The following is a 19727-nucleotide window of genomic DNA, read 5'->3' on the forward strand; positions in this document are numbered from 1 at the left end:
GCCCTGGTGTATACAGGGCATCTCTGCAGTGACCCTAACAACCGCTTGAGGGTTGATCAGAAAACCTTTCTAGGCCTTACTGCCTGTTTCAGGGTGGTGAGTAGCCTTGTTTCTGCCATTTTCTCAGTTGCCAAGCTCTGTATTGTTGGGAAGCAGTGAGCTTGTTCTGCACGCAATAAAAAGGTCAACAGAACAATTGAGAATTTGCTCTTGGGTATACCCAGGGTCTCAGCTTCTTGGCTGGTAGGGGTAGACTCTTGAATTCGAGAAATTCTTCAGGCACATAGGCAATGCAAAGACATGGTCTCAAAAAATAAATAAATGATAAACAAACAAACAAACAAAAGGATGCTATAACCAAGCTGGTTTCTCAATGGTTGGGTACATGTCTAGCATGGATATATGAAGCCTGGGTTCACCCCACCACCACAGTGAATAACACAAAATAGAAGCAGATATGGTTAAGATCCTGCATCATTGTGACACTCTTGTTGCTTAAAACCACTATTTAATGTGTGATTTGGTATGTCTGGGGATATATAATAGATAGATAGATAGATAGATAGATAGATAGATAGATAGATAGATAGATAGATATTACGCTATTCTACCACTTGAAAACAATACATTGTCCATGCTAGTTGTCACGGAAAGGAATTGTGGTAGCCTGTGCTCAGCCCCACATGGAGTTCCCTTGCTGCAAAACCACCTGTCTGACGCTCCAGAGCTATTTGTGCTGACTGGCAGCATAGAATTGAAACTTCAGAGCTAGTGAATGTTGCCTTGATGTTTCAAAGATATGGACTGAATTTGATGGTTGACCAACATGGTAACTTAACTTCTTTTCCCCATTTGAAACTGTAGTTAACCTTACATTAAACCTAGTGAGTAGAATTCGATTACTAGAAATTGCTTGGCTCTGGGATAGGTGAAAGATGTAATTGGATGTAGGGAGGAAGAGAGAAATGGTTAGGGTTCTGAAGTTCTTCATTGTATGGCCCAAAGGAACCTCATATTTAATCCTGAGTCATGGTGGTAGAGACAGGAAATTTTGTTGAGATGCTATTTGTGAAGGGCTGCCTTCAACCTGATTTCTGTGAATTTTCATGATTGACTGTCATGATCTTTACTGGAAAATGTACTGCATTGCATGGGAGAGGATTCTGTGGTGACCCACAAGAGTCACATCCTTTTCCTGGTAACAAATTCATAAGCATTGCCCAGGCGCACTAGTGTGGAATCTCAACAGCTGGGGCCCAGTCACTATTTCTTTTCACAGCAGCACCACATTTAATGTGTAGTATGTGGGGAAAGAACTATCTTTTTACTATGTATTATTCACGTGCTGTGGGGCACATGTGGAGGTCAGAGGAGTGCGTGGATGAGTTGGCTCTCTGTTACTGTGATGTGGGTCCTGGGGACTGAGCTCGGTTCCCAGGTTTAGCAATAAGCATTTTTACCTTCTAAACCGTTTCTCTGGGCCCACTCACAATATCTACTGAGTTAAAATTTCATCTGACACCAGTTCCTACAGAAATGATGATCTCAGAATACTGTCTTTAAAGGCAGACAAAGAGAAAGATGATTGGAAGATAGGGGATGTAGTCTAATGGTGCCAGACTAGGCAGAATTCTATATGCCCTGTTCTCCGGTTCTTGGCTCCCTAGTTCTTTCCCTCAGGTAAGAGGAGAAGGAGTAGGTCAGAGAGGGAGGGACCTTCCTTGGCTTCATTCAAGAAGGAGGAGTTCTGGTTGCAGTATGAGGGACTGAGTAGCAGGACTCACTTCTGCAGTTTTATCAGCTTCTCCAAGTGTCCTTGTCGTGGGCCAAGCTGCTGTGTTTGGGATGTTGCATTCTGAGCGCTGGCAGTAGCTACACTGACCAGTCCCCAGGTGGGCAGCCTGGGCAAGCACTGTTGCAGCTCCTTAAAGAGGACTTAAGGATCCTGAGCTTCATGCCTGTGTCACACAGCAGGACTTGTCTCAAAGAGAAGGAAGGAATGAATAAGAAAATGTGGAGGGAGCTTCTCAACAGCTGCAGGTCCTCTCGTCTAAGGGCAACCTGAACAGATTGGACCCCATGGGTGCAGGAGACCCAATGGAACTCTGGCCAGATCCTCTCAGCTACCTGTCAGTCATGCTATCTGTGTGGGAAGAACTCAGAGGCAGAGCCAGTGGTGAGGTCTCCTTCATGTAAGGAGCTATTGGGAAAATGTAGGATTTCTAAACAAAGCACCTCAAGTGAGGGAGAATACTAAAGTCAGTCTTAAAAACAGTATTAGGTGAATGTAAGATGATTTGATAGAAAGCAATTCTCTTTAATTTTTTGATATGCTAACTTCATAGCCTTTTATAATAAGGTCTTTCCTCTAAAGTCTTCTTTATCTGTAAAACAAAATTCAGTTACATGATTTTCCTCATCTCTCTCAGGGATGGGGAAGACACAGAAATCAGTATATCAAAGAAGCAGGATCGTCGTCTTTTAATCCTCTTCAAGCTGGGAGTCTAAGAATAAGTTATAGGATGACATAAATGCTGGGCGTGAGATGTTAGCCATGCCCTGCTGAGCATGCATTTGGTCATCTGGTGTTCTTCCTAGTGGGTGAAAAGTTTAAGCTCCCTTTGGAGAGATGCTAGGAATTGAAGCCAGGCCTAGTATGTGCAAAGCACACTCTGCCACTGAACTCTACCACCTCATCCCTAGTAGAGTATATTTCAAGAGAAAATGTCCATATAATAATTTGTTTTTCTAGCAACACTAATGTATTTTGAATCTATGTCTAAAGATGAAATTGTGCCACTTTTAAGTGAAAGAGGCATTCTCTGGAACCACTGGATGATTGTAGATCCGAAATGGACTTTCTGTCTGTTGGGAGTGGTGTTGGGATGGTAGCGAGTGTTGAAGAACCTGAGGGCAGCCTATGCTTGTGCCTCTCAGCAGGTGTAGCCTGAGCTTGGCACACCAAAGGTGTGACGTGGGCACTGGCAGCAGTGGGCTGGATGAGCAGGAAACCAGTTAAGGCTGAGCGACATCCTTATCGTCTGCCAGATGCTCACCCTCGAGGGGCTTAATACTTGAGCCTTCTTTCTGGAGTCTGGAGTGCAGAGATGATAGTTCGTTTCTACCAGGGAAGAGAATGGAGTGAAACCTCAAATGATGGAAGAATGCTCCACTCTAGTGCCAGGCTTTGCTCTGCCGAGCTTCTGTTTGAACTTACTCCATCTGTCTACAAAAGTGAGAAAGCCATGGGGCTACTTGAAGTTGACTAGCTCGTCCGTTAGCATTAAGTACGTCAGCACTGGAGCAACCTAGATGCAGAACTGTTGGAAGAGGCCCCCGTGGCTCCAGCACCATGTACCAGCTAGTCTTATCTTTAGTTGACTGCACTAAATACATGGGTGGCAACTAGAGATGTGGCTGCAAGGTTGGGTATCATCACATATGTAAGGCTCTGAGCTTGATTCCTGGGAATGGGGAGGACACGGAATAAATTAAAATAAATAAATAGTTTCAGCCTCTAGGTTTTTTCTCGAAGCTTTTATTTCTCAGTTGTAACCAGTCATGTGTATGCATGTGACAGGTTTCATGGAATGAATTCCTTTTGTTTTACAACTTGAATGTGAAGTGGATTCCGTTAATATTTGTCCATTGACTCAGTGGGTATATAACTGTGGCATTAAAAACTCAGGCTGGAGTTTTTAACCTAACCTCACAAAGTAAGGGTAATAAATCTACATTTTTATTGGATATTTTGTGTATTTACATTTCAGATGTTATCCCCTTTCCTGGTTTTCCCTCTGGAAAACCCCTATCCCAGCCCCCTCCCCCTGGTTCTATGAGAGTCTGCCACCCACCCACTCCCATCTCACCACCCTACATTCCCCTATACCGGGAAACAAGCCTTCACAGAACCAAGGGTTCTTCTTTTATTGATACCAGACATTCTGTGCTACATATGTGGCTGGAGCCATGGGTCCCTCCATGTGTAATCTTTGGTTGGTGGTTTAGTCCCTGAGAGCTCTGGGGGAGTTCTGGTTGGTTGGTATTGTTGTTCTTCCTATGGGGTTGCAAACCACTTCAGCTCCTCCAGTCCTTTCTCTGACTCCTCCTTTCGGGTCCTTGGGCTCAGTCCAATGGTTGGCTGTGAGCATCTGACTCTGTATTTGTCAGGCTCTAGCAGAGCCTCTCAGGAGACATTCATATCAGGCTCCTGTGATCAAGCACTTCTTGGCATCCGCAATAGTGACTGGATTTGGTGTCTGTATATGGGATGAATCCCCAGGTGGGGCAGTCTCTGGATGGCCTTTCTTTCAGTTTCTGCTCCACTCTTTGTCCCTGTATTTCCTTTAGACAGGAGCCCTTCTGGGTTTAAAATTTGGAGATGAACGGGTGGCCCCATCCCCTGCTTTGCCTAACCTCCTGATATGGTCTTTACAGGTTCTCCCTCCCCTTTGTTGGGCATTTCAGCTAATGTCATCCCTGTTGGGCTCTGGGAGCCTCTTGCTTTCCTGGCATCTGGGACTTGCTGGTGGCTACTCTCAGTTCCCCATCCCCCAGTGCTACACACCTCTGTTCAAATTCCTGACCCTCTGTATATCGCCTCTCTCTCTCTCTCTCTCTCTCTCTCTCTCTCTCTCTCTCTCTCTCTCTCTCTCTCTCCTCCCATACCTGGTCCTGCCACCCTTCCCCCCTCCCCCTCCTCTGTTCCTCCCAAGTCCCTCCCACCCTCTACCTCCCATGAGTATTCTGTTCCCCCTTCTAAGAAGGGCTGAAGCATCCACATTTTGGTCTTCTCTGGTGTTAGGTGGTCTTGCTGTCTCTGACTGGAGTGTGTCTCTCCTGTGGGCCTGTGAGCCTGTGCTCTTAGGTGTGTCAGCCCTCCTGGGAGACCAGTTCTGTTGGTCTAGGAGGGACTTGGGTGTGAAGAGTTGTATCACAGGGTTAGCTCTGGGGTGCTAATGGAAACTGGAAAGCTCCTGTTCTTGGCTGCTCCCTGATTCCTGTGCTCTGTGCACTTCTGGTGGGTCCCTCTTTGGCCAGTTATTAGAGCAAAAGTGGTGGTCTCACCTATGAGCTTAGGAGCGACAGCACTCCTGGGAAATCCGCTCTCTCTCCGGGTGGGATTTGAGCCTGGAGGGTCATGGGACAGCCTTAGCTTCAGGGCTCAGGTGGAGACCGGAAGGATCCTGTCCATGAATCTCCATTTTAAATCCTACATGACTAATATAAGAACCAATTTCTGAGGTCCATTAGATTAACAGTAAGGCTTTGTATGTATATGTTTAAAAAACATGAAAGATTTACCACTTTTAATGATGTTTGGCTACCCTAGCTTTAAGTTCGCTGACAGGCTACAGCAATCCCTACACAGAACTTTCACCGTCCCTAACTGGAGCAACTTGACTGTGAGTTTTCAAGCTGTCTCTGTGGTTTGGATCTACAGGCAGCACTGGTCCTGCAGGGGTCCCTTGGGCCTCTCGAGGAGCTGTGCTTGGTACTCTCACTTGGTACTCTCACTTGGTACTCTAACTCAGAGAAGCAACCTGGACAGTAGAGAAGGGCTGTTGTCCTTTTCTTCAGGACTCCCAGTGGAGACTGAGTGTTTTTCATTTTTTGTTTCTTCTTAACGTCATTGTGAGAGAAATGTTACTTACTTTCAAATGGCAATTTCTGAATGGCAGACAAAATTAAGAAGAAAAGAACAGCTTTGTCATCAATTCAAAATTAATTTTCGACATCCTTAACTGAGCATTGAAAATAAGATCATAATTTTCTCTTCCCTCTGCATTATTTGGACACCTGGATTTGAGGTTATTTTAGGGAACCTGTGCTCTTAAGAAAACCTTACATTTATAGATAGGTTTGCCATGTAAACAGACCCATAAATGAGAGACACAGTGACTCGGCAGGCATTTAAAACTCCACTCTGTCCACCCCACCCCAACGTGGACTCTCAGAGTGCATTCATCGTTCATACAGTGTGCCTGGGCTTAGCATAGTTGGTTCTGCCCCTTGGATACCAAAGGAGCGTCCTTGTCATTACTGACTTACAAGCTAAGCAATGGAGTCTGCTTTTTTTCTTTCTCAGATCAATCGGGTGAGTTTTGGTGATGCTGCTGCTGCTGCTGTAAAATAGCACAGTAATGTGATTTCCTGTGGATTTTCTCACTGCACATCTCTGTGTGTTTCATAAAGAGCCAGCATATAAAGCATGTAGAATTTGCATGTGCATGTGTTTAGCCATGTACAACAGCAGGGAAAGCTAACATTGATAGAGTTCAAGTGGGCGACCAGCTGCTGCTTTGCTCTGTGTATCAAAGCAGTGGGCTACGGTCTAATTAGAATGTGTTCTTACTTTACTCTTCAAACCTGTCGTGGATGGCGAATACTTCCTAAGTTCATTTATATCAGCTAAACGCTTAAAAGTTTCCCGAAGTTTGTTTACTTTCACAGTTACACTTAGTTTACAGATGCCTGAGATAGTAAAAAAAAAAAAAAAAGCCCAACTCTCTAGCCTTCTAGGAAATGAGAATAAAAACAACTTTGATATTTCATCTTACCCCAGTCAGAATAGGTAAGATTAAAAAAGAAAGGCACCAAATGCTGGTGTGGCTGTAGGGAGTAAATAGTACTTGACCACTGTTGTGGGGGTGGAGTGTAAACTGAAGTTGGTGTGAAGGTTCCTTGAAAAATTAAATATAGGAATTTAATGCTCCTTTGGGCACGCACCCCTATCACTCTCCATCCTGCTGTAGAGATGCTTTTCCACCCACGCTCACTGCTACTCTAGTCACAGTAGCCATGAGATACCAACAGCCTAGGTGTCGGTCAACAGAATAATAGTGAAAACATGGTACATTCACACGATTGCCTATAACATAAAGTCTGCAGGTCCATGGATGAGGCTGGAAACAATTAGCATTTTCGAGTATTGGCAATGAATCAGAAGACAACATAGCAACTATTGTGCTATTAAATGTTTGCTGAAGATTCTGACATAGTAAGGTACAACTTTATAACCGGTGCACAGAGCACCATTTGGTGTTTATTATCGTAACAAGTATCTGATATAATCAATGTAATAAAAGAGCTTCGTTTGGCTTGCATGTTTAGAAGCTTCACTTTAGGGTCAGCTGACTCACTCCTTGCGCTCCTACAGTAAGTACTTTATAGCAGTGACATAGAAGGTGCTCTCTCGGATGGCCATGGCTTGAAGAGTTCCTATTTCCTCACCTCTTAAGGCTCATATAACCTCCCAATCGCACTGCTCTGAGGAACAGAACTTTACTGTATAGGTGTGTAAGGGGTTCTCCAAAGTCAAGATATGGCTACTTTAAAAATTGCCGGGGCTGGGGATTTAGCTCTGTGGTAGGGCGCTTGCCTAGGAAGCGCAAGGCCCTGGGTTCGGTCCCCAGCTCCGAAAAAAAGAACCAAAAAAAAAAAATTGCCATAAAGCTCTTTTTGCTAGTGAATGTTTACTGCACTAACAAATTTAGCATTTATCATAGATAAAACTACCATTTAATAGAAAATCTAAGAAAAAGAAAGTGCTATTGTAAGAGATTAGAGAGTTGGTAGAATAGAAGTGTGACTAGTCATAAAAACTAAAATCAACAACAGAAAGTATCCTATTTTATCAGCTGTTTTATCTTTAATTCTAAAAAAAATGCATAGCTATCTCTCTCTATTAACATCATTTTTGAACTTTATCCTTTAGGCTACTGCCATGGTGATTTTCTGTAAAAGATTTCCTAATTTTTAACTGTCTTCAGAATATGGTCTTAGCTTGAATCATATTAAATGGTTTCAAGGTGGCAGGAAGCAAAAAGGGTTTGCGTTTTATAACAAAACCCTTTCCTCTGATTCACTTAAGCTCTGACTCCATGATGGACTACTTCCCTGATTCAATGAGAGCCATGATCCAGTCAGGTCCCACGCCCTGGCTCAGTCCCATTACAGAGCCAAGTCCTCAAGCAGAAGCTGTGGGGCCATTTCAGATCTAAACCATAAATTGGTGATTACATAACAAGTTTCATAAGAGCACAATCTTCGTTTCTTGCTGAATCTCTCTGCCAGGGGAGGGAAAAGTCAGGATTGTGCTAGGCATAAGTGTTGCCCCGGACAGGAGTTCAAGATCATCCTCAGACACATACTGAGTGCGAAGCCAGCATGGGCTAGGAGAAATGCTGCAATGAACAGCTTCTCTTTGTTAAATTTGCAGTGAAGAGCAGCAGCAAAATAAAATCATACCAGCGTTGACAAATGACACGGCATGGGGGGAGGGTGCTCAGTAGGTCAAGTAGGTAACATCGGTGGAAACACGAGAACCACAGTTGGGATCTCCAACCCAGGAGCAGGCCTGAAACCACTGCACTGGGTCAGAAACAAGAGGCGCCTTTGAGATCATGGCCCATACAGCCTTATCAATCACTGATCCTCAGGTTCAATAGCTATCATGTCGGCCCTAAAAGTGGAATGAAAATATATGTATATATAAATACATCTTTGTTTTTTGTTTATTTGTTTGTGTTTTCATATATATATTATATATGTTTGTTTTTTGTTTATTTGTTTGTGTTTTCATATATATATTAATATCTTTGGTTTTCGTTTATTTGCTTGTGTTTTCTTCTTTGTCTTTTAAAATGGGACCTTAATATGTGGCTTAGACTGGCGTTGAAGTGGAGATCCCCCTGCCTCAGCTTCCTGCATCCTAAAGCACCTGTCACTTCCAGCTTGTCTATGAATGTTTCCATCCTCCAGCATGTACTTGGTGGCACAGTGACCTGTAGCCATCCTCACATAAAGAAAACTGTCAGTGTTTGTTTTCCCTTTTCACTTCTTTGATGTACTTTCTGGGCTGGTGCTGTGTGAGATGCAAGCCCGAGTGGTATTCTCTCTGCTGCTGTACTCGTGTGGTTTTGTTGTGCGGATCCAGGATGCTGGTGTAGACCATAGTGTAGACGTGACAGGGCTGCCTAGCTTGCTGTCTGTGCTGTGACAAACCCCACGACCAAAAGCAGCTTGGGGGAAAAGGGTTTATTTCAGCATTTGGTTTGTAGTCTATCCTGAGGGAAAATCAGGGCAGGACCTGAAGCAGAGCTCACTGCTGATTGCTAGCTTGCTCCTCAAGACCTGAGCAGCCTGCTTTCTTATATAGCCCCAGGTCCCCTGGCTGGGGCTGGCATCACCCCTGGGCTGGCCCCTGAACATCAATCTATACATAGACTTGCCTAGAAGCCAGTCTCTTGGGGCCATTTTCTCTTCCCAGGTGATGTTACATTGTGTCATGTTGATTTAAAAAAAAAGTAGCCAGCAGACAAGGTGAAATAGAAGATGGAAAGATGGATGTTGAACACATAAACCATGACCATTAAGACCTTCAACATAGTGAAGGAGAAATATAACCCCAGGAGATAAAACATTGCACTGATTGATGGCTGTGTGGGCATTTGTGGATCTAGATCTGACAGCTAAACAGGCATCCTTAATTTCCCTTCTTTTTACTCATTTATTGAATGTTACTTGTGCTGTTTCTATATTTTTTTAAGAGTATATTTTAGGGGAAGAGCTGCCGGCAAATAGAAAAGTTCTTGCCAGTCACGCACGTGGCCTTGAATTCACCTCCTAGTTTGACAAACTTATACTTTTATATAACTTTATTTTAAGTATAATAAATTCTTGATTTTTTTCTGAACAGTCATTTCTACTCTCATGAGTTTCATATTTTACCTCTAAAACTAAATCCTTTATTCATGCATCACTGTTAGTGAATATTCTAATCCTTCCTGGCAAGGTAGAAGCTTGAGACCTTGATTTCCCTTCATTTTGGTAAGGGCCTGAAGGAAAAACAGTCCGTGAAAGGCTGAGCTGACAGGAACGAGAAGGAGAAGTGAGCAATCTAAACTTAGGTGGAGTTAAAAATAGTTGCTAACCATAGCTTAACTGACTTATTCTCAGAGCACTGAAAATGAACCGTGCCCACTAAGTATGGGAGAACGCTCATGTCTCCTTAATGCAGGCTCATGCTCTACCTTTTTTCATTTTTAATACAGAAAAGATCAGGCAAAGATATGCAGACCTGCCTGGAGAATTGCACATCATCGAACTGGAAAAGGATAAGAATGGACTGGGACTCAGTCTCGCTGGCAACAAGGACCGGTCACGGATGAGCATATTTGTGGTGGGGATTAACCCAGACGGACCTGCTGCTGCAGATGGACGGATGCGGGTTGGAGATGAGCTGCTAGAGGTGAGAGCCGTTTGTTTTCAAGCTGTCCTTTGGCACAGAGACTAAGTATTGAGGGTGGCATACAGAATGGCTTTGGGTTCTTTTATGACTGTGTGAGAACCAACAAAGTCTGTAGATAGGTGGGCGCTGTGTCACCACCTGTAATCCCAGCGCTTTGTCACCACCTGTAATCCCAGCGCTTGGAGGGCAGAGGCAGGCAAAAGGATCAGAAGTTCAAGACCAGCTTCTGCTATGTAATGAGCTTGAGCCATCCTTGGCTATGTGAGGCCCTGTCAAAGGAAAACAAAATAAACCAAGATACTAAGGCTGTGGAAATCTTATTGGGAACAGCTAATGTCTATCACACTGGTAACTTGTTACAGCCACAGCTTCCTTACTTAGAAAGCAGGGAGTAGACTGGCCCTCAGATAATTACTCTCCAGATGGTCTCATCAGTAATCTGGCAAGGTTGTTCTATTTTCCTTAAATTTGGGGCATTGGTTTGAGTTTATTGACGTTTAATATTCATTTTCTTCATTCATTCAGCTTGTTTTTCAACTGTCCATTAGAACAGAGAGACATAAGTACTTTCATTCAAATAGCTTCTAGTTTAGAGAAAAGAGATTTTTTTTTTAAGGTGCAGCAAAGTCCTTTGAATTTCAAACTGAAAAATGTAATAGCGAGTAACAGAGAGTGCAGACACAGTTCCAGGCACAGTCAGCAGTTCTCCTGTCCTGAGGATTTGGCCTTCTGACTTCTGCTGGTGTTTACCCACTGTTAAGGCCTCCTAGAAAACCAGCCCCACATGCGGCTTTTAGAGGAGGCCAGTCACAGGGTGCTGGGTCTGACACTGTCTGTAGGAAGTAGGAGCCCCTGAGTTCATGTGGGTAGTTTCCCCGCCAGACTCCAGACAACATGCTTTCTACATCTGCAGCCAATGAACACAGACATTAGCATCTCCTCCTCCTCCACAGTCTCTGAAGCTTCCCTCCACCTAACTCCTAAAACACCTGGGAGAGCCTTTCTTTTCTTGTTCTGTAAGTCAGTGTCACAGCCAAAGCCCCCACTAGGATTAGCTCTGACTAGTATAACTATTAAGTAAATAAAGGTAAAACTGACAGAATAGATGCTTCGAGCTAATTTCCTTTAGCATCTGTTTAGAAGTCTCCCTCAAAGACTGAAGAGATGGAGATGAACATGGTGAAAACGGGAGCTAGCTCAGTGAGTTGTTAGACCTTGTCTGTGCATGGCACTCGCTTGCCTTTGGGGTTCTTAAGAACCATAGGTGGAAATTACTTCTCTCATTGTATGCATAGGAAAACTGGATTGTAAAGCCTTTATTACTATAGAATTAAGTCTAAACTTGGATAAGAACTCAAGCTTGGGGGCCTGGAGCATTTGCTATTCTTGCATAGTTTCTGTTTCTAGCACCCACAGTTCCAGAAGATCTGACACCCTCTACTGTCCTCCACATGCACATAAGTAGTTCACATCTATATGTTCAGACAAAAACATTCCCATGCATAAAAAAGAAATAAAAATGTTTAACAAGAAGAAAACTTAGGCTTGGCAGTGTCTTAAGAGTCATGCTGTGGGCACTAATGTCACTGTGTTCCCTGAGATTCTTTAATAGACTCCGACCTCCCTCTCTCCCTCCCTTGTTCCCTCCTCCTACTGTCTCTCTCTTTCTCTGACTCTGCAAATAAGTGTGTGTGTGTGTGTGTGTGTGTGTGTGTGTGTGTGTGTGTGTGTGTGTGCGTGTGAAGGCTGAAGATCAACCCAGGACTGTGAACATGCTAGGCAAGTGCTCTACCCCTGTGCTTATGTATCTGTCCCCTTGCTCTGTGCCTTAACGGTTATCTATTGCTATGGATACATCACAGTAGGCTAGGTTATAGAGGAAGAAGGACGTTCTTTCTCGGCCTCCTCCTTCTTTTTTGCCACCACCTCCCACCAAGAGATTTATATTGGCTCATAGTTCCAGGTCCTGGTCAAATAACCTGACCTGGCTGGCAGTGTCCAGCGGTGGCTCAGGACCTCACATAGTGAAAGATGCGGACAGACCAAGCCAAACTAGATTTTAGAGGATATTGGTTTTTGAGAAAGGCTTTTATTTGTCAGTCCCATGTATAGATTAATGGATCCGTGGGAGCCGAGCACTAATTCCCTGCTGAAAGTCTCAGATGCCCCATACTTTCCTTCTGCATAACAGGATTTTAATTTTGACATAGTTTTAAAGAGGACCACCATTGTACCCCATTTTTTTTAGATCCAAGAGATTCCTGGTTTATGATGTTTGTATCTTCAGTGAAATCTTGTGTATGAAGTCGCTCTGTGTACTGGGTGTGCTTAGACAGATTCCCTTCTACACAGTGGATGCAAACGCTTCCGTAAGTAGGAAAATGTTGCTTCTAGTTGTAGCCTTCTCTGTTATTCAGACTCAAGGTGGAAGAGCCTAAGGATCTGGTCTCACAGGAGCACTGTGCTGTATTCCTCAGTCTGACGTTCATTAGACACTGGAGACAAATGGACTGTCGCCATAGGCCTTGGCAGGCCTACTTTACTTTTCCCCCAATGCTTTTGACAGCTGAGGGTGTTCGGCATAGTTCGAGCAAGAGATCAACAATTTTTCATCTTCCATATACTCAGTGCAGCACAAGCTAATCCCAGATAAACAAGGGCGTTTCCTAAACAACCTGTAGTTCTCGGGTGATATCCTATATTCACTGCAGTCTGCCATCTACATGGAGATAGCATCTAGCCCCACAGGTCTAAGTCACACCTTCGTGACCCTTCTTCAATCCAGGCGTTGCCCGAAGGTCCTGGGTTGTTACCTGTACTTAGGCCTACCCAGCCACACATCTAAGTTCCTAATACTGCTATTTTGCAGGTTGATTAATTTATCAGAGCATCTCCCAGAACTTGGGGAAACAGTTCACTCAGTCTGTACCCACCTACATGTTCTAGAGAACACCACAGAGGATGCACATGTACAGCACAACAGCCCAGACACATGCGATTGGGACGTTTAAAAGAGCTTCCCTGCTGTCTCTGGTTACCCTCCAGGTACTCTCACATGGCCAACAGGTTAGAGCCTCCCAGCCCCATACTTCAGGGAAGGGTCTTGGGTGTTTATTTGAGATGGAGCCTCATTTATTACCCATGCTTGGCTCAAATTCCTGAGACTCCGGAATCCTCCCACCGCAGGTTCACAAGTGCTGCAGCATGGATGTTGAGCGCAGAGGCTCATGGGATTTTTATCATGGCTCATCACAAACACTGTAGGCCTCTGTTTTTCCTAGATCATGGGGGATGGGGTGCAAGTTTAACAATTGTAATCGCAGTTTTGTTTTACCCTTGGACATCTGCATCCAGCAGCCCCTTTAGAGTCAGCTCTCGGGGCTGGGGAGATGCTCAGTAGTTGGGAACACTGGCTGCTCTTCCAGATTTGATTTCCCAGCACATACATGGTGGCTCATAACTGTAACTCTGACATCTTCTTCCAGCTTCCATGGGCACCAGGCATTTACATGGTATGAACATGCATGTAGGTGAAACTTTTGTACACACATTTTAAAAGAAGAATAAACATCATTGGAGTGCAGGTGTAGCTCAGTGAGAGAGCACTTGTGAGCATGCTCACGATCCTTGATTCTGTCCCTTGTTGAACAAAACTCAGGATTGGAAGTCAGAGACAAGATGTTCAACCATAGATGAACCTAGCACACTGATCCACTAGAAAATTACAGGATTGACTCTGCCGAAACAAAGGATAGAGACTCAAGGGTCCAAGTGTTTCATGATGTCATCCTAAGGTTAGCAAAGAGCTGACTGCTAACTGATCCTACTTCCTCCTTCATGCATAGAAACCTCAGATGTTTGCCCAGCATCAGGCAGAAAACGATGGTAGCATTTGCCTTGTACTTCTCCTCTTCCTTCCTCCAGCCTTCTGGATCTGGTCCTTTCGTTATATCCAGCCACATAGTTCAGTCACAGCACAGGGACCAAGTAGGTTCAAATGGAGCCATGTCAACTCTCTTTCCCCTTCCCCAAAGATGCTCCAGTGTCTACCAAGTGCCAAAAGTACGTTGGGGCACAGACTTCACTGTCAACATGCCATCTCTCCTCAGCCTCAGCTTTTTCAAATCACTTAGCAAACATCTTCCTGAAACACCTAAGAATAAGTCCAAGGCCCAAGTTTGTTTTTATGGACTCCCTGAACTGACGGAATTCCTTTTGTCTTGATCACTGTGAGACCCACCATTTGCTCACATTACGGCTCTGTTCCTGTTAGTACATTTCTCTGCTTTGCTCTCAGCCTCTTTAGGTTCATAGTTGGCATTGCTTGTGTCAGACCCTAAAATCAGGCTCCCTCCGAGCAGGCACTGCATGCACTGGGTCCTGCTCTCACAAAGCTAGCAATGCAGTGCTGGACAGCGCAGTGGTTGACTGCATCAACCTCAGGGCAGGTTGGGGAAGTTGATGACAGAAAATGGTAGGCTAAGTCTCTGGCCTGCTTTAGCTGAGAGCGTCAAAACTCTGATTTTTGTGTATCTCTGTCTTTTTAGTTTAGATTGACACTAGAACCTCTGACGTTGTCTCAGAACAATAATGCTTACTCCTTAGGTCATCTCGTGTGCTGCCTTAGCACACGTCCAGCAGTTGTAGTTCACCTTCTCTTGGAACAGTTTGACTTTAGGTCAAGGATGACAGAAAATAACTTCCTGTGGATAAATATTCCCTGGTTTCTTTTTATAGCTCACGGGAAAAAATGAAGTCGTTTCTCTTTAATATGTGAGGAGTTGGAATGCGCTTGCTTGCTGAGAATAGGAAATCAATTTAGTGATGTACACCAGGAGAGTCAGGAGCCTGCATGACATGGACACTGCAGACCATTAGATGGTTTGGACCCTGCATTGTGCGGATGGCCTTTTAAGAAATGGAGTGAACCGGGGTGTTTGCTCACTCCCACCTCAAATATGCTATGTTTATGGCCTCAACCGTAGATCGGGCACAGGTGTGTGTCCAGCTTACTGTCACAGTTCTGCTGCTTGCTTCATTGTGACGGTTACATTCCTCTGTGGTTCTCTGCCTCCTATGACTTAGAGTTGATTCACTGCTTAACGCTCCGAAGTCGAGCTAAGAAGTGAAAGAATTACCAAAAACCTAGCCTGTCTCCTTTTAAGTCAGAAACTCTGCTTCTCTCCCAGGGCCCTGCATGGGACAGATTTGGAGCCTACGGGCTCCACAGCATGGGTGGTGCACAGCTGTATTGTCGTAGCAGTCATTGAGTTCTGTGGGTTGATGGCGCAGTTCATGGGTAAAAGAAAGTTTCTGTTGAGCTCCCAGAAGACAGTGTGATTAAATCTCAGCTCCTTTACCCTTCCTTTTGATTCTAGTGTGGGGGTTACTGAATTAATTTCAAAAGGCATTAGCATATAATTACCATGTACACAGAATGAGGCTTACTCCAGAGCACTGGCTTTCCCAGAGCAATTAGACCAGAAAGTGTGCAGGCTGGGGCCTGGTGCTGTCATATGAATATAGGATTTATTTATAACCTTCCCTACAGTGCAAGTGTGGGCAGACGGGGCTAGTGGTGCTGTGCAGGGAGTCTGAATGATGTGTCAGGTTAAAGCAGAAGCAGAACAGTGGAAGCAGGCACAGTGCATTAGGCTGCTGTGTGAGGTGCTCCCTGAGCCAGGCACCTGCAGGAGCGCCTACACTGAATCCTGTCCACTGCGTGCACAATGGAAAAGAAAAGCCCTGAGTACCTCCTGCTGTAGATGGATAGAGACATAGTCTGGGATAAGTTCAGATCTAGTCTCATGATAGTCTCCTGTGAAAAACCCATAGGTGTGAGGGAATTGAGCCGGGTGCTCCCCACTGCTCGTGCAGTCTTCCCTAGCTGTCCTTGCGGTCCCATTCTCTCTCCGCTCCTTGCCAGCAAAGTATAGTTGGAATATTTTGGAAAGCTTAGTATGATTCGGAATGTGGCTTGGAAGCTAGTAAGTAAGTCACTAGGTTTTGTGCATCCATGGGATAAAATCTCTTCCTTTACACTCAGAAGCTCATGATATTGACACCGAGATACCCAGGTATATTTATCAAGAAGTTTTGGATGAAATGACTTTTCCCTAAGGTTCTTCATTACTGAAACCTCCTGGTATAGAAAGAGTGGTCTGAGCCATAGAAAGAGCAAAGGATTTCAAAATTGAAATAAATTATGGTTTCTCCATGATATTTCGATAGAGGAATACTTTAGTCATGCAGAATTGATTGACCAGGTTGCTCTTTTTCATTTTGTTTTGTTTTGTTTGTGTGTTTGTGTGTGTGTGTGTGTGTGTGTGTGTGTTTACTATGGCAATTACTTTGAAGTGTGACAGCATAACAATTTTGACACCTTAGATATGATTATATTACATATTTGGCCAGCTGTCATGACACGTGTCTTTAATCCTAGCACTCAGCGGGCAGAAGTAGGCAGATCTCTATGAGTTCAAAGCCAACCTGGTCTACAAAATGAGTTCCAGGCCTGCAAGGACTGTAAAGTAAGACCCTGTCTCAGCAAACAGTTATATTTGGCTTTAATAGCTAAAGCTCTGCTAAAAAGGAGTGACCAAAGCTGACATAAATGAGTATGAGTAGGTCCTAACTATGACTTTCACACATACCAAGGTAAAGTCATCCCATTCTGTACTCCTAAAAATAATCTGTTTGTGGCCTAAAAGCCTCACAGGGGATGGACCCTGGTTGCCACAGCATTGTGACCGTAGCCATGTGAGTTCACTGTCTATTTCCTGATACTGTCAGAGGTAGATGGATCTCTGAGTATGAAGGAAGGACATGTCATTATAAAGGGACCAGGGAACTGTGCAGATACTGAGCCTTAATGCCTGCCAGACTTGCTTAGTTTTTATATCCATCTTCAGTCAGCTCACAGCAACCGTAGAGAGTTAACTGTACTGTCAGCTCTGCAAGCAAGCGGTCTGGGCCAGGGATAGGCAGAATCAGCAAGCTTCTCTGACTAACACTGGAGTCTTAAATAATTTTGGATTAAATTATAATTATAATTTGGGGGTTATAGTTTGAATGTGAAGTGTCCTCCCTAAGTTCACTTATTTGAACAATTGGTCCCCAGTGAATGGCATGATTTGGGAAGGCTGTGGAACCTTTAAGAAGTGGGGCCTCATCTTGGCATGGTGCCACATGCCTTGGGAGGCAGAGGCAGGCAGATCTCTGAGTTTTAGTTCAGCCTGTTTTACACAGAGTGTTTCTGGACAGCCAAGGCTACAAGGAAAGACCCTGTCTTAAAAGTAGACCTTTTCCAGAAGAAGTGGGTCACTGGGGTGGGCCTTGAGGCTTTATAGCTCACCTGCTTTCCTGAGTGGGAGAGCCTCCTACTCCTGCTCCCATATCTTCCCCCCAGAATGGATGCTGTCAGCCAGTGTAAACCCTTTCACCTTTAAGTTGCTTTTTTCAGAGTATTTTTTCATAGTTCAGTATTTTTCATAACAATGAGAAATGTATCAGGTGTAGGTAGATGCAGTTAATTCGGAACAGGTTACTATATCTAATAGAGTTTCTTATTGGAGTAACAGACACGGCTGTGGCCTGTAGCCACCTGACTTCTTTTAGAGAACACCACTCAGATAAGAGTGAGATTCTTGACTCCCCTGCAGGAAAGTATTTCAGGATGAGTCATTTTGGAGCAAACCTGTTTATTTAGGGCTGGGCCGATGGCTCCATGGGTAAAATGTTTGTCATGAGGGCTGAAGGTCAGATCCCCAACACCCATGTAATTCCTGGTTGGGCTTGGTGGCCTTCCTCTAACTCCAGCATTCAGTTGGCAGAGATAGGATCACTAGAGCAAGCTAGCCAGCAAGACTAGCTGTATTGTTCAGTTGACAGCCCTGCCTCTGTGAATACTGTAGAAAGACTCCTGAAGTCAGTTCCAGCCCTCCATGCACACACAGGCAAACATGCATACAGTCACCCAGATTACACAGAGAGACACACTATGAGCCACCAACCATACACTAGCTGGTCTGAGGCCCCCGACACACATACAGCAGAGGACTGCCCAGTCTGGGCTCACTGAGAGAAGATACACCTAACCCTAGAGAGACTTGAAGCCCCAGGGAATGGGGAGGCCTGGCAGAGTATGGGAGCGCTGGGGAGGTGGGGACATCCTCTTGGAGATGGGGGAGGTAGGGGTAGAGGGGAAAGGATGGGATGAGGAACTGTCAGAGGGCAGAACGGGAAGGGGATAACAACCGAACTGTTAAAAAACATTAAAGATAATAAAAATAAGTAAGTAAAATTTTAATGTACAATAAGGGAGAGAGAGTGCCTCTTAGAAAACAGCCCACTCGTACCAAGGGCATGGGTATGAACTTCACAATGTCATGCTTAACTTAGCATTAGCCGCATATACTATGTTTGTGGCTTCTGAAGCTACTTTCTTTGTTTAAAGAGTTTCTGAGAAATACCGCCACCCCTTTAAATTTATTTTGACAAGTCAAAGAATACTTAATTAAGACAAGCTTTGACTATAAACAAAGTTTATAATCTCGTTCGTTTGTATTATTTGAGTTGAGGGGAGAAAAGGTTAAATGCTAAGGTCCCAAGCACTTAGGCCGTAAGCACGGTCAGTTGTTATTGCAACATTATTGTTTTAAATACTTCTGTAAGATGGGAATATTGTCTCTACATATCAATCTTTTTTTTCCCTTTAGACTGGGTGTGTAACCTTCACTATCCTGGGCTTTTCTATGTAAACCAGGCGACCTTCAAACTCAGAGATCCCCCTGCCTCTGCCTCCCTAGCGCTGAGATTGAAGGTGTGAACCATCACACCTGGCCTCTGTATGAACTTTTTACACCAAATTAGTGAGTTGTGTCAAAGCTCCGGACTCTTTGCTGAGAAGAGACTCAACCAGGCTCAAGTAAAAGGCTCCTTCCTATGCTCCGCTTTTCTATCCTGCCTCAGTTTCCCACATGGCAATTACATATTATATGACTCATCTTCCTCAAATGTAATAAGCACTCTAGGTTCATTAAGAGAAGACTGTAATTGGTAAAATCGTGCTGTTAGGAAGCACAGAAGGCAGTCTTGTCTGTGCACAGCATGTGAGCTTCTGGACCTCATAATTGAAAACCTTGCCCTCATTTTGGCTATAGAGTCGGGGTTTCTTTTCAGGCACAGAAACTATTGTTAAAGCCTAGTTTGGGTTGAGTGTCCTGATTCTTTCTGACTGGGCTTCCAGCTGTGAAATCTTTAGTTCTATTTTTGCCAGTTCAGTTTCTGACTGCAGCCTGTTATGGGAGGAATTTTGAATTATTTACCTGCACCTTACTGTCTTTATGTCACTGAAATAGTCCGGCTCAAGTCTCTACTCTAGCCACTCTCTGGAAGGAATAACAATCATTTATTTCTTACTGCTGTGGTCTCCATACTGCTCTTACAGAAGCTCTGAGCTCTCTGCCGCGAGCCA

At 44.3% G+C, this 19727-nt stretch overlaps 1 protein-coding gene across 4 annotated transcripts in view; it reads left to right on the plus strand.

Annotated features, from left to right (window-relative positions):
• Patj (PATJ, crumbs cell polarity complex component) overlaps window positions 1-19727 on the plus strand; it is a 304077-nt gene that overhangs the window by 162919 nt on the left and 121431 nt on the right. For all 4 annotated transcript variants that reach the window (XM_087660182.1, NM_080398.1, XM_087660184.1 and 1 more), the window contains 1 exon segment: window positions 10056-10252. In XM_087660182.1, the coding sequence (XP_087516308.1) occupies window positions 10056-10252 (197 nt within the window).

The sequence above is a fragment of the Rattus norvegicus genome, chromosome 5 (genome assembly GCF_021556685.1).
Source record: "Rattus norvegicus strain SHRSP/BbbUtx chromosome 5, alternate assembly SHRSP_T2T, whole genome shotgun sequence".
Lineage (NCBI taxonomy): Eukaryota > Metazoa > Chordata > Mammalia > Rodentia > Muridae > Rattus > Rattus norvegicus.